General features: G+C 39.4%; 1 protein-coding gene across 1 annotated transcript; it reads left to right on the top strand.

The window, feature by feature from the left end:
- The first annotated feature begins 7,491 nt into the window (after positions 1–7,491).
- LOC120547527 (ras-related protein ORAB-1-like) lies at positions 7,492–12,660 on the top strand. The gene is made up of 6 exons (XM_039782975.1): positions 7,492–7,603; positions 9,004–9,076; positions 9,232–9,327; positions 9,513–9,608; positions 9,700–9,831; positions 11,628–12,660. The coding sequence occupies exons 1-6, from the start codon at positions 7,590–7,592 to the stop codon at positions 11,859–11,861; spliced, it is 645 nt and encodes a 214-aa protein (XP_039638909.1). The 5' UTR covers positions 7,492–7,589; the 3' UTR covers positions 11,862–12,660.
- The last annotated feature ends 377 nt before the right edge of the window (positions 12,661–13,037 follow it).

Genomic DNA, 13,037 nt, shown 5'->3' with positions numbered 1-13,037 from the left:
GAATGAGGGGAGAAGAGACAAGGAAACAAGGAAACGAGGACAGACGATGAGGGGCAAAGAGGCAAGTAGAGGATATAAAAAGAGAGGAAATGAGAGAAAACGGTAAGAAGAGGCGATGAGGAAAATGAGAAGAAAGAAAAGACAAGAAGGTTTGAAAAGAAACAAGTAGGGGAGAGATAAGGGAAGAAAAGGAAGAAACAGGGAGAGAAGAGGAAAGGAAACAAGGAGAAAAGAGGAGAGGAGGATTGCAGTGAAATGCAGAGAACATTGGCTGGCATATTGACCTGGCCATGTTTACACCAACAGAAAAAAATAATAATAAAAATCTGATATAGAAGTTTTCTGAAACTTCTCTGTCCAGGTGTTAATAAGAAACTTGACATTACATTATATCACACATCCATGACACTGGAATGTGGAACCAATATTATAACATAAATTATCTTTGTGGGGAGCTTTTCCAGAAAGATGTATTGTAAATTGCTACATGTGATGCATCTAGAAATGCGTCTGCAAACTTTGGACGTGGCCTTGGCCGGGATTGATTAATATCATTTTTATGCTCAAGAATGAAAGGCTTAATATCAGTAAATCAACAGTGTATTAAATATTGAATTATGTGCGACTCGGCTGACTAACTGCAGCTTCCGCGCCTCTCTCCAGTTAGCTGGCGTTTCAGGACGAACAGCTCCATTATACCATTAAATTGCAGTGATCATATTATTATATTATTATTATTACCATGCTTCAACACAGAGCAGCGAGAACAACAACACTCATTAGAGGAATAATCAGCCACACGTGTCGACAACAATCTCTGTATTGTGTGTGTGATTGTGTGTCATTTGTACTATACTATCTGCTGCACAACAAATTTCCCCAATGGGGGACAATAAAGTAACTTGAACAAAAAAAATTCAACAACAAGGCAGATCGGTGTTTGAGTGGCTGTGTGCATGGGTGCTATTGTGTGTATGTAGGCTTGAATGTGCGTTTGTGTGTGTGTGTGTGTGTGTGTGTGTGTGTGTTTGTGTGTGTTGTCTATACCAGTGGTTCTCAACCTTTTTTGTGCCAGCGCCCCCCTATCCATTATCCAGGTCCCTAACGCCCCCCATCAAATATTATGTAGGCTAAATGCCCCGAATATTAATGATTACGCCCCAATATAGGCCTATTATTGTTGTTACTATTGTTATCAAAAATAATAAAAATACCTTTCCCAGGTATCAAAAAGCCATGTGAATAGAAATTATATATATTTACAGGTTTTAAAGAAAAATGCAACCATTTGACATTCAAATTAAATAACAGCAGCCAATCAGAACGACTAGATATGTAACATTCAAACTATAAATAGGTATTATCAAAAGGCTTGCTGCATGGTGTGAACCTCAGCACCTTTAGAAGATGACTATAATTTGAATGTCCTTTTTTGTTTGTGAAGTGACCTTGGGTGTCATGAAATGAGCTTTAAATAAAATGTATTATGCTTATTATTATTATTATTATTATTATTACAAACACTAACAGTAGCCAATCAGAAACAGCTAGCAATTTAACAATCAAATCTATTTTTCATTCAAATCTAAAATCGAACTGTTCCAACGGAAAACAAGCTGGCACTTATCAAGGGGTAAAAGCAGAAGGATCACACACACACACACACACGCACACATACAAGTATTTTGGTGATGACAAACGACTTGAAGAACGACACCTACTGCCGAATGGAAATAAGTGTACAACCTTTGAAAGTTAGTGAGAGCCCTTTTTTTAATACTTAGAAGAGTCTAGCTATGTTTGCTATCGCCTGTCTTGCGAGTAAACGCAACCCCACATCGCGCTGTGTTTTGTGGAGGTGTGAGAGTCCCGTACAGTAAACAGTGACATCACTGCCTCTATCTCTTTTCTTTCTCTCTTTCTCCGTGAAATGAAGCTGCTTCCAGGTACAGTAGGAAACGTTGTGTTTAATAAACCATCTGACGAAAAAGTGTTACGGTTAAATATAAAGTCTACTTGTGCAACATGGGGGCGATTGTTTTTTTTATTTATTTTTTTTATCTGAATGCAGCTTCACGTAGTAGCTACGGAGCTCATTTAAGACGATGCTCTGACGTCCCGTTTCCATGAAGGCAGCACAGAGCTGCGCCAAACAAAGCTGACAGAAGCACAGAGAAGTTAGGATACCCGTCTGGTCCAGTCGCTGTGCTGTAAACTGGCAGCTTTTAATGTTGCAGACTACTTATTCTTTAGTAGTTTAAGTGTAAACATGTATTGTTATTGTGAATCTTTGGTTTAAACTAGCTTTCAAACAAACGCCCCCCAAGGGCACCTCAACGCCCCCCTTTCCAAAATATTGCTTCCAACGCCCCCCATCATCTTCTGAACGCCCCCTGGGGGGCGGTACCGCCCCCGTTGAGAAACACTGGTCTATACCTTTGAGCACCACGTGTCCTCAGAAGGAGAAAAAAGGAAAACTGACAATGTCTCTTGGGGGCGTTATTATTCAAGCAAACATGATCACATGAACATGAGAACATCTTCTGATTTCACCACAAATCATATGGGTATGAGCTTGGAAATGAAGACTTACTTTCTATACATTCTTTTTATAGCAAGTTTGCAGTTTTCCCTCCAAAGAGAGTGTTTATTCTGGCCAAACTGTTGGTTTGTTTACAACCAATCAGATCCAAGTCTGAACGCCTATCTCCGTCTTGTCTGACAAATTTTTTATTAGACGTTGCTGTGTTGCCAGATTTCAGTTATTACTTTGGGTACAAAGTTATTATAACCAACTGACCGACGCATTCTCATGAACGGGTTCGTATGATATCATACGAAAACCGGTCACATGACACAAGTTTTGCCAACAAAAGGGGACTGTGAACCGGGCACCAGGCACCGTAAGGTGTCGGTTGTTAGAGCGACCATCATAGTTAGGTTTAGCCGACAAAAGGTGGCCGATATGCCGCGACGACAGTTAAGTTTAGACACCAAAATGACTAGTTACAGTTTTTTCCAATTGCGAAAACACAATTTTGCAAGCTAGTGTGGTTTTATCCAAATACTTAACACAATTCACAAAACCACACACCCAAACTGCAAAATACCTCATATATATCCTGCAAAATGAAGTACTGCAACCAAAACTACATATAGCATTATCAAAATCAAACTTTTGCACCACATGGCACACACTTCATTCATATTACCAGATTTGTGTCTAACCAACTACACACTGTTGGGCATCATGAAAAGCACTCTCATCTGTAGTGTGCTTTGCCATAATACTAAAATAGTTCAAATTGTAGAAAATTCGTCAGATTGTTCACATGCACAGACCTTATCATGGTCATTGCACAGACTTTATCATGTCATTGCATTTCTGTGCGTGATTTTCATTTTTATTTTTATTCTTATGTATGTGTGATATATGTGTGTATATGTATTTCCTTCGGGATGAATAAAGTATCTATATCTATCTATCTATCTATCTATCTATCTATCTATCTATCTATCTATCTATCTATCTATCTATCTATCTATCTATCTGCAGATAAACACACATGATGTTGAAACATTTATGTTTTAACTTTTAACCAAACAAGTCAGTGCAACATATGCACAGCAGATATATTTACATAGGACTAAACAGAAATATGCTCACAACAAACAGTAAACTGAAAAAGAAAATATATAGAAAAAAAGAGGTGCTCACATGTGGTCTTTTTATAGTGCTTACTTTATGATTGAAGTGGTAACAATAAAGCATTGAGGTGTTTGGCCAGGTGGCGCATATGTTGGCCAATTAGCTCATGTAGTGTCATTTTGAATGACAGTGTTTAGAAATGGCAAACATGTGACTTTATGTCAGATTGTTGTGTATGGAGTTAGAATCATGCCAAAACCTCACACACACACACACACACACAGACACACACACACACACACACACACACACACACACACACACACACACACACACACACACACAAAACGTGTTTTACTCATGCCCAAAGATTCACCAACAAACTCAGTGTGGTTTGCAAATACAAAACATCATTCACAAACTAATGCATTTTGTTCTGCAAATAAGAAACCTACCTATCAAACAAATACAGTATGTTTTACACATACAAAGAAACATATTTCTTCAATGACAAAAAATATCCTGCAAGTACAAACTAAAATCTTTCAAGTACAAAAACAAATTCCTTCAAGTACAAAAAAAATCCTACAAGTACAAAAAAAAAAAAATCCTTCAAGTACAAAAAAAAAAATCCTTCAAGTACAAAACAAATTCTACAAGTACGAAAAACTGTCACGTGACTTTTGATTTTCTAACAAATGTCCTGTAATTTGCACTCCACAACAGCAGCTGGCAGATATTGTGCCTGACTGATGGGGAAGTGATATTGATAAGCCATGTGATTTAGGCCTACGCATCTAGGCTACAGCGTCCGCTATTTTTTTTGCCAGCTTTCCTTCCTGTTTTAGGAAGCAGCGACTGTATTGCGGTTGTTAGGTTATGTGAAGCCGGGTAACTGAAAGAAATCCAGCATGTTGATCTTGCTTCGTAGTAGCCTACAGGCTGCCGGTCTCACAGAATTCTGTGAAATGAACACGGCCCCTTAACTCAAAATCTGTGGCAGTTTCACAGATTCGCCAAAAATTCTGTGACGGGCCCACCTCCGTGGTCTACGCACAGATTCCCTGATCACAGCACGTTTATTTCTGTACAGAGAAGCTGTATACAGCTTTGCTATTATTGGTATTTTTAGCCCTATAACCGCTGTTTTAATCAACATTTATTCACCAGATCTTATCATGGTTTAATTGTATTTCTTTTAATGTTATTATTTCGCTCTATTTCGGCCAGGGAAGCTGCTTTGTTGTTTTGATATTTTTTAAACTATAATACTACATCTAGCAACATATATGTACATATTATCATAGTATGCATTTCTTTATTTTAATAATATTATTTTGGTCTTATTACTGGTTAAATAATACAGTATGCTGTAAGCAAGAACAGATATGATCAGAGCTGGGCGCATGCAAAGCCAATTTCCCACAATGCAATGCCGGCATTCATGTCAGAGAATCAGACAACGATCAGCGGGTCTTTAATGCCAGTATCGCTTCAATATACATATATATAATCAGTGGTTTTGTCACCAGCAACAACACGTTGCTCAGCTTTGTTCCAGTAAGTTATGCACCGTAATAACCTTTAAAAAAATCCACGTGTATATATCTATGGTCCTGGTAGGCTTAAATTGACTTAACAAGCGCCACCTGCTGTTGTGGAGTGCAAATTACAGGACATTTGTTAGAGAATTTACCTGCATTTGTGTGTGGATCTGAAGGCATTTGTGTGTGCATCAGCAAGGCGGAAAATTAGTGCCAAAAGTCACGTGACAGTTTTTCGTACTTGTAGATTTGTTTTTGTACTTGAAGGATTTGTTTTTGTACTTGAAGGAATTTTTTTTTGTACTTGAAAGATTTTAGTTTGTACTTGCAGGATGTTTTTTGTCATTGAAGGAATTTGTTTTTGTACTTGAAAGATTTTAGTTTGTACTTGCAGGATATTTTTTGTCATTGAAGAAATATGTTTCTTTGTATGTGTAAAACATAGGCCTAAATCACATGGCTTATCAATATCACTTCCCCATCAGTCAGGCACAATATCTGCCAGCTGCTGTTGTGGAGTGCAAATTACAGGACATTTGTTAGAAAATCAAAAGTCACGTGACAGTTTTACGTACTTGTAGAATTTGTTTTGTACTTGAAGGATTTTTTTTTTGTACTTGAAGGATTTTTTTTTTTGTACTTGTAGGATTTTTTTTGTACTTGAAGGAATTTGTTTTTGTACTTGAAAGATTTTAGTTTGTACTTGCAGGATATTTTTTGTCATTGAAGAAATATGTTTCTTTGTATGTGTAAAACATACTGTATTTGTTTGATAGGTAGGTTTCTTATTTGCAGAACAAAATGCATTAGTTTGTGAATGATGTTTTGTATTTGAAAACCACACTGAGTTTGTTTGTGAATCGTTGGGCGTGAGTAAAACACGTTTTGTGTGTGTGTGTGTGTGTGTGTGTGTGTGTGTGTGTGTGTGTGTGTGTGTGTGTGTGAGGTTTTGGCATGATTCTAACTCCATAGTTGTGTCTTATGCAGAGAACCGTGTTGAGTGCATTTAAAAAGGGCCATTTCAAATTGCAAAATGTGTGTAAAGCAGAAAATGTGTTTAGACTTTTGGAGACTTGAGAAGAGGTTTTAGTCTCTCTGTGTGAAATTGAGCTTCAAAGACTTTATTTCCTGTATTCAGATTAGAGTGCAGATCGGGCCGCATTTTTCTGTCCGATCTCGGCCCGCGTCCGACAGAGCAGTAACCGAGCCCGGCCCGAGCCTGACAGGCATTAAGATTATTTTTCGGGTTCCGACGGGTTCTGACAGGCTCGGTTCAGGTATCCATCCTCTAATTCAGATACACTTTTATGCACCAATTTACGGTGGAAATACCTTTATTAATCCTATGCAAAGAAGATAAACACAGACGAAAATTCTAAATATATCATAAATATAATGGAAAGTATGTTGTTGCGTGTCATTGGGCATTTTTAAGTGGGTATATGGAAATCCTGGATCTTTCTTAGTGGGTACGCTGCGTATACCAGCGTATCACGTAGACTACACCACTGCCTAAAGTAGAACTCCCGGCACACGAACACCCGTTTCCTGTGTGAAAGTCTTGTGTTTTTCCTCTTAACTTCTTCCAGGCCACAAACTACGCTCCCCCATTTGAAAACACAGGGCAATTTCAATATGTTTCGTGAGATCCAAAAAAAAAATTCTTGTTTTATTGTCACAAACAAGAAAATCTCATAAATAGATGTATGAATGTTTGTTGTAAAACCATCCTTAATATCAGGGCTCTCTAATGATACTCTAGTGTTACTTGTAGTTTCATGGGTGGTTCCAGAAGAAGAACTACTTCCTGCTTCTTTTGTTTGGAGGTTTCAGAACTGCGGTCGGTCCAGTGACGCAGTATGACGCACAGGAGTCGCTGTACGCGTGAGGTGATGTCAGTCGAGAGCAGAGGCCCAGCGTGCTGCAAGAAATACATATCCCAAACGAAAAGAGCAGATAAAAGAGTTGCTGATGATGTTTAGTGTGATTGTATTCAGCAATGCAGTGTTTGTCTGTGTGTCTGTGTGTGTGTGTGTGTGTGTGTGTGTGCGAGTGTCTCGGGTCCAGGTGCTGTCCCTGGTGTAACCGGAGCAGGTCTTTATTAATAAATAATGCATCTGAACCAGTCAGCTCATCAGTCGGCCAGTAGCTCTGGCTTATTCTGCCATTTGCCCTCCAAAGGACAGATACCGACACACACACACACACACACACACACACACACACACACACACACACACACACACACACACACACACACACACACACACACACACACACACACAGAATAGCACACAACATCACGGAGGCTGAGATAATCTGACAGTTTTCAGCTTCAGGATTACATTTCAGGGATTCTTTATTTTGTCGTGTCACCTGGAGCCACCTCAGCGATCATGAATCCTGAATAGTAAGTGCTATTTCGTCCTGTATGTTGCGTGTGACTTACAAAAACATACAATGTGTACCACAGGAAGACACTGACATCTGCTCTTTAACAGTGACTGCTGACATTAAAATGTTAGGAGACAATTGAAGAGCCTTGTTTTTGTCGTGGATACAGTGTTCAGGGAGATATCTTTGCAGTCTGTGCCATTTGTTTTTTGCCCGACATTTAAACACACATTTACTAATTTAATCTTGTGAGTTTGTACTAATGTCTTAGCTACATGTCTACGATTAAGATTAGCTATGTTACTGTATACCATATGCATGTATAATTAATATAAAGGACAGATGATCTCATAGTTTGAACTGAGGTAGCTGTCAGCTGTAGAGTTGTGAGTTACAGAAGAAAAAGTCTAGTTCATTTTCTGCAGAGCCAATTCTGGGAAGTTTGATCACTAGGCCCCTGTGGCTGCTGGGTATTGTAGTTCTACGAGTTTGATGTGGTTCAGTTGCCATATCAAACTGAAGAAGAAAGTGAGACTTCTCCCTCAAAACTGCGCTCTGTTCTGTTACTTTCAGAAGCACTAAAAGGGAGGATTATATTTGTTTTCATTTGAGGATTATTTTAGTAATAATAGGTATCTGGGAAAACTGTACCTATTAGACGATATAAAAACAAATTTGAAAACTCTTCAATGCTGGCATGTTAATAGACAGACATCACAGCTCAAGTGGCTTGTTGTCATTTTGGTGTTAACCCTAAACCCTAAACCCTAACCCTAACCCTAAACCCTAAACCCTAACCCTAAACTTAACTGTCTTCACCAGATGACGGTACATTTTTGTCAGCTGAACTCAACTGCAACAGCCCCTTAAATATAAATTTATCTGTAAAACCCGCTAAGCTGTCATGTGACCCCCGTCGTCAAGTGATCAGCCAGCGGTCGCCTTATTTTGTATTGTTGTGTATAAGTTTTCGTACGATGTCATATGTACCTGTTAATGAGAATGCGTTGATGTACATCTATGTGTGTTAGAGGATGGATATTTAGAAATGATGTTCAGGTTCAGGTCAAGCTCGGTCACATCAGCGCGATAAAGGCATTGAACATTTTAACTTTAAAAAAGCTTATTTTGTAGGTTCACGCCTGTGTTAACGTGCGCTTGTTGCCCCGTGTGCGCTGATGCGCTCATCTGTTGACATTTACAAATGCCTTCCTACAAACGTACATGTTTCATTAGTATGAGAAAAAAATGTGATTTTAACTGTGTCGGGCTCTGACATAAATATCTAATGCCTGTCGGGCTTGGGCCAGGCTCGGTTACTGCTCTGTCGGACGCGGGCCGGGCTCGGACAGAAAAATGCGGCCCGATCCGCACTCTAATGTGTGTGTGTGTGTGTGTGTGTGTGTCCTCCTCCAGTGACTACCTGTTCAAACTTCTTCTGATTGGTGACTCTGGAGTCGGAAAGTCATGTCTGCTGCTGCGCTTTGCGGTAGACCCTCACACACACACACACACACACACACACACACACACACACACACACACACACACACACACACACACACACACACACACACACACACACACACTTCATTTTAAACCCTTTACTGCTTATAGTTGACCGAATGTCACACACCCCCTTAGGATGACACCTACACTGAGAGCTACATCTCCACCATCGGAGTCGACTTCAAGATCAGGACCATCGACATGGACGGGAAGACGGTGAAACTACAGATTGTAAGAGTTTATCAGACGACATCAGCGGTGTGGTGGGGAGTGGGTTATTATTAGGAAACACCATCTAGTTTGTTTGTTAAAGCAATAAAAAAACAGAAAAAATTCTGTGTCATGTAAGCTTGGTAGTGACCATGCTCACCATCTTACTCTGTGTATGTGTGTGTGTGTGTGTGTGTGCCCCTAAGTGGGACACAGCAGGTCAGGAGAGGTTTCGAACCATCACCTCCAGCTACTACAGAGGGGCCCACGGCATCATCATCGTCTACGACGTCACCGAGCAGGCCAGTGTGCGCTTCTGTCACATCATCGACAACGTAATGGGACAGAGTTTGAACATTAACTTCTCTTCTTTTCTCATTCTCCTCTCCACAGGAGTCCTTTAACAATGTGAGGCAGTGGCTGGACGAGATAGATCGCTACGCCTGTGAAAACGTCTCCAGGCTGCTGGTGGGGAACAAGTGTGACCTCGTTAGTAAGAAAGTGGTGGACGCCGGCACCGCTCAGGTAACGGGCTATCAGTGCAACGAGCAACTTAAATCTACCACCTCCAAATATTGACCCATTACTTTAGCAGCTTCAAATGATTTTATTCAGTATAGTCACACAGGGTGGCAGAGCACCAGAGAGCTTGACAGAGAAACGGTCACACCCTGGCGATGTTCTTGAGACGCTAAAATTAATTCTTAGTTATATTTCTGATTTGAGGTTTGAAGCTAAAGTCTGAATCGAAGATAACCCTTCGGTTTTTAACTTGTTGACAGCTGTTCAATGCCAGTGCAGTTTCACTTTGAGTTTGTCTCTCTGAGCTTAACTTTTGTCCTGGTTGAGCTGTAAAAAATAAAATCTCTTCCCATCCTTAACTTGATATCTAAAATGCATGGAGTTACTTTGCAGAGTTTTTACATGCCATACATAATGTAAACTCATACATTTGGATGGTGTAGTCATAAAATACCCGGTGGAATATAAAGCAGGTGAACCGCTTTTCAAAATCATCAATAATTTAAGACCGTGAAGGGATTCATTTTCATACAGAGTACGTGTCACTTTTAATATGATACATGAGCATATGCTAGTACTTATACTTTACTTTTAAACAGAATTATGATTGCATAATAGCCGACGTTGGGATGATTTTTCACATTAACCCTCTGGGGTCTAAGGGCATTTTTAGATTTCTTCTTGAATTCTCCTTTTAAGGGTATTTGCATAAATCCTGATCCCGTTGTGTTTTATATAAAAATTTTCAGAATTAACTCAGCTTTCTGCAGGGGCGTAGCACAAAATTCCCTGTAGAAAGGCATTTTCTATGGGCCCCTCCCCGCATCCACAGCTATTCATTCTAGCATCTTTTTGGGCCCTCCTCACACGAGGGCCCTGGGTACTCAGTCCCCTTAAACCCCTGAGCTGGTTTGGGATGAACTGGACAGAAAAGTGAAAGCAAAGCAACCTACAAGTGCCACACATTTATGGTAACTTCTGCAACAGAGTTGGGAAGAACTTTCGGAAGAATATTTGATTTCCATTGTAGAAAGAATGCCACGAGTGTGTTCAGCTGTTATATCTGCCAAAGAGGGCTACTTTGATGAGTCAAAAATGTAGAATACAATTTGGTTTATAAATTGATTCCATGATTTCTTTTTTAACTTAAATTGTTCATTTGTTCTATTCTTTCATTTCAGAGTACAATAAGACATTGAACTGCATGAATTTCAATAAAAACCTGTAAAAATTGGGGTGTTCTAAAACATCTGACCGGTAGTGTACATCACAAACAGGATGATAAATAATACATCCACAAGAATATTATGGACAATAAAAGAAAAGATACTAAATAAAAAGAAAGGTGCTCTATGAGAGTGTGTGCCATGGTGGTAGTGTAAGACAAAGTAATATAAAAACTATAGCAGTGCAAGGATAAAGTTTAAAAAAAGACAGCAGAGACAGCATTAAATATGGTATGCACAATGTACAGTATAGAGAGATAATTTGGCCCTAAAGTGGAAATATTTCTCAAATCTCTTGTGAAAACCTAAACTCAATTGTTTTGGGGCTTGAAATGAGTTTACAAAATTCTTTGGTTCACGACAGTAGCGTAATATATGAATAAAAATGTAAATAAATGTCTCAAATTAAATTTTGTAATATCGCTTTTTGAGTAGGAGTGTTGTCAAACATCGCTTGGACTCGCCGGTGTGTCGTTTGTCCTCCGAGGGGTAATAGATTTGTGATTATATGTTTCACGTTTCCTCCCATTCTTCCTTCTTTTTGTCTCCCACGCCCCTCTGTCTCTGTGCCAGGACCTGGCCTCGTCTCTTAAGATCCCCTTCCTGGAGACGAGTGCTAAGAGCGCTGATAACGTGGAGAGGGCTTTCCTCACCATGGCCTCTGAGATCCACAAGCGCGTGGCCAGCGAGGGAGGGGGGGTACAGGCCGAGTCGAAGGAGGCCAGGGCCCAGAGTGCCAAGATCAGCAGCACCCCCCTGTGGCTGGGAGGGGAGAAACAGACGCAGGAGGCCGGTAACTGCTGCTGAGCTGGGAGAGACGACAACACTGTTTAAACAGAGAGACATGTAGAGATCACATCCACCTGTCTAGTTTCAGGACTGTGTGATTGTGCGTTTGGACACACATGTATTGTCAGATTTTGGACATCTTTGCTATTGAACTAAAAACATATATAAAAATTAGGGCTGCACAATATATCGTCTTTATCAACTGGTGCAGTGAACACATTGCGAAATATGAAATAAACTCAGAGTTTGTTTGTGTTAGTTGAAAGAAAATCTCAGTAGAAAACGGCGTCTTTAAAATGTAACTGTCATTCCGATATTCAACAACGTTATGGCGTGGCGCATATTTTCCGCATTTTGTGCAGCCCTAATAGCTAAAATGACTTTTCAGGGAGAAAAACCGTGTTTGGAGCATGATTACAGTATATTTTGGAGCTTGGTATTTTTAAATTAAATATATAATTTCCGCTTCATTAGGGATCCAAGACAAACAGGACAGATGACAGAACGATTTGAAACTCAGCCAAATGAACAACTACAGGATGAGATTTTATAAATACATAGAGGAACATTTCCTGTATTACTTCTGTCACTCAAGATTAAATGGGGAAAAAGCAGAATGTGCAGTTGCAAACCTGTTACATGAAAATAGCAATATCTAAATAATAGTTCATACTCACACAGAAAGGGAAGTTTCACTCCACAACTTGATATTATTATATGCAGTATGTGCTGCTGTTATGGATGACTTTACTTTGTGATTTAGACTGTCAGTTACAATCAGAGGGGATTTATTGTATTTACCAGTTGTTGCTGTTGTGTTCCGCATGTTGTTTGTTCATATCAATAAAGACATCTAAGGAGCAGTGATGCTGTGAATGTGGTTCAAAGATCTGAAATATATTTTTTTTTAAAGGCCTCATATATAAAATATGTGTAATTGTTAAGAATGTATGGATTGTATTAAGGAAGAACAGGATAAACCCGACGACCTGCAACTTTTTGTTTTTCTGGGTCAAAATTCCAAACTGAAATTGGTCGACATTTTTTCTCACTTTTCCCGACCTTTTTGCAATTTTTTCCACTTTTTCTGATGTTTTTGTCACTTTTTCAATCTTTTCTATAGACATTTTGTCCATCTTTTCAATGTTGTTGTATCATTTTTTTCCTTCTCTAAATGCTATAAAATTGAATAAA

The sequence above is a fragment of the Perca fluviatilis genome, chromosome 2 (genome assembly GCF_010015445.1).
Source record: "Perca fluviatilis chromosome 2, GENO_Pfluv_1.0, whole genome shotgun sequence".
NCBI classification, from domain to species: Eukaryota; Metazoa; Chordata; class Actinopteri; order Perciformes; family Percidae; genus Perca; species Perca fluviatilis.
Note: the sequence above shows the minus strand (reverse complement) of the source record. Positions and strands in the feature narration are given on the sequence as shown.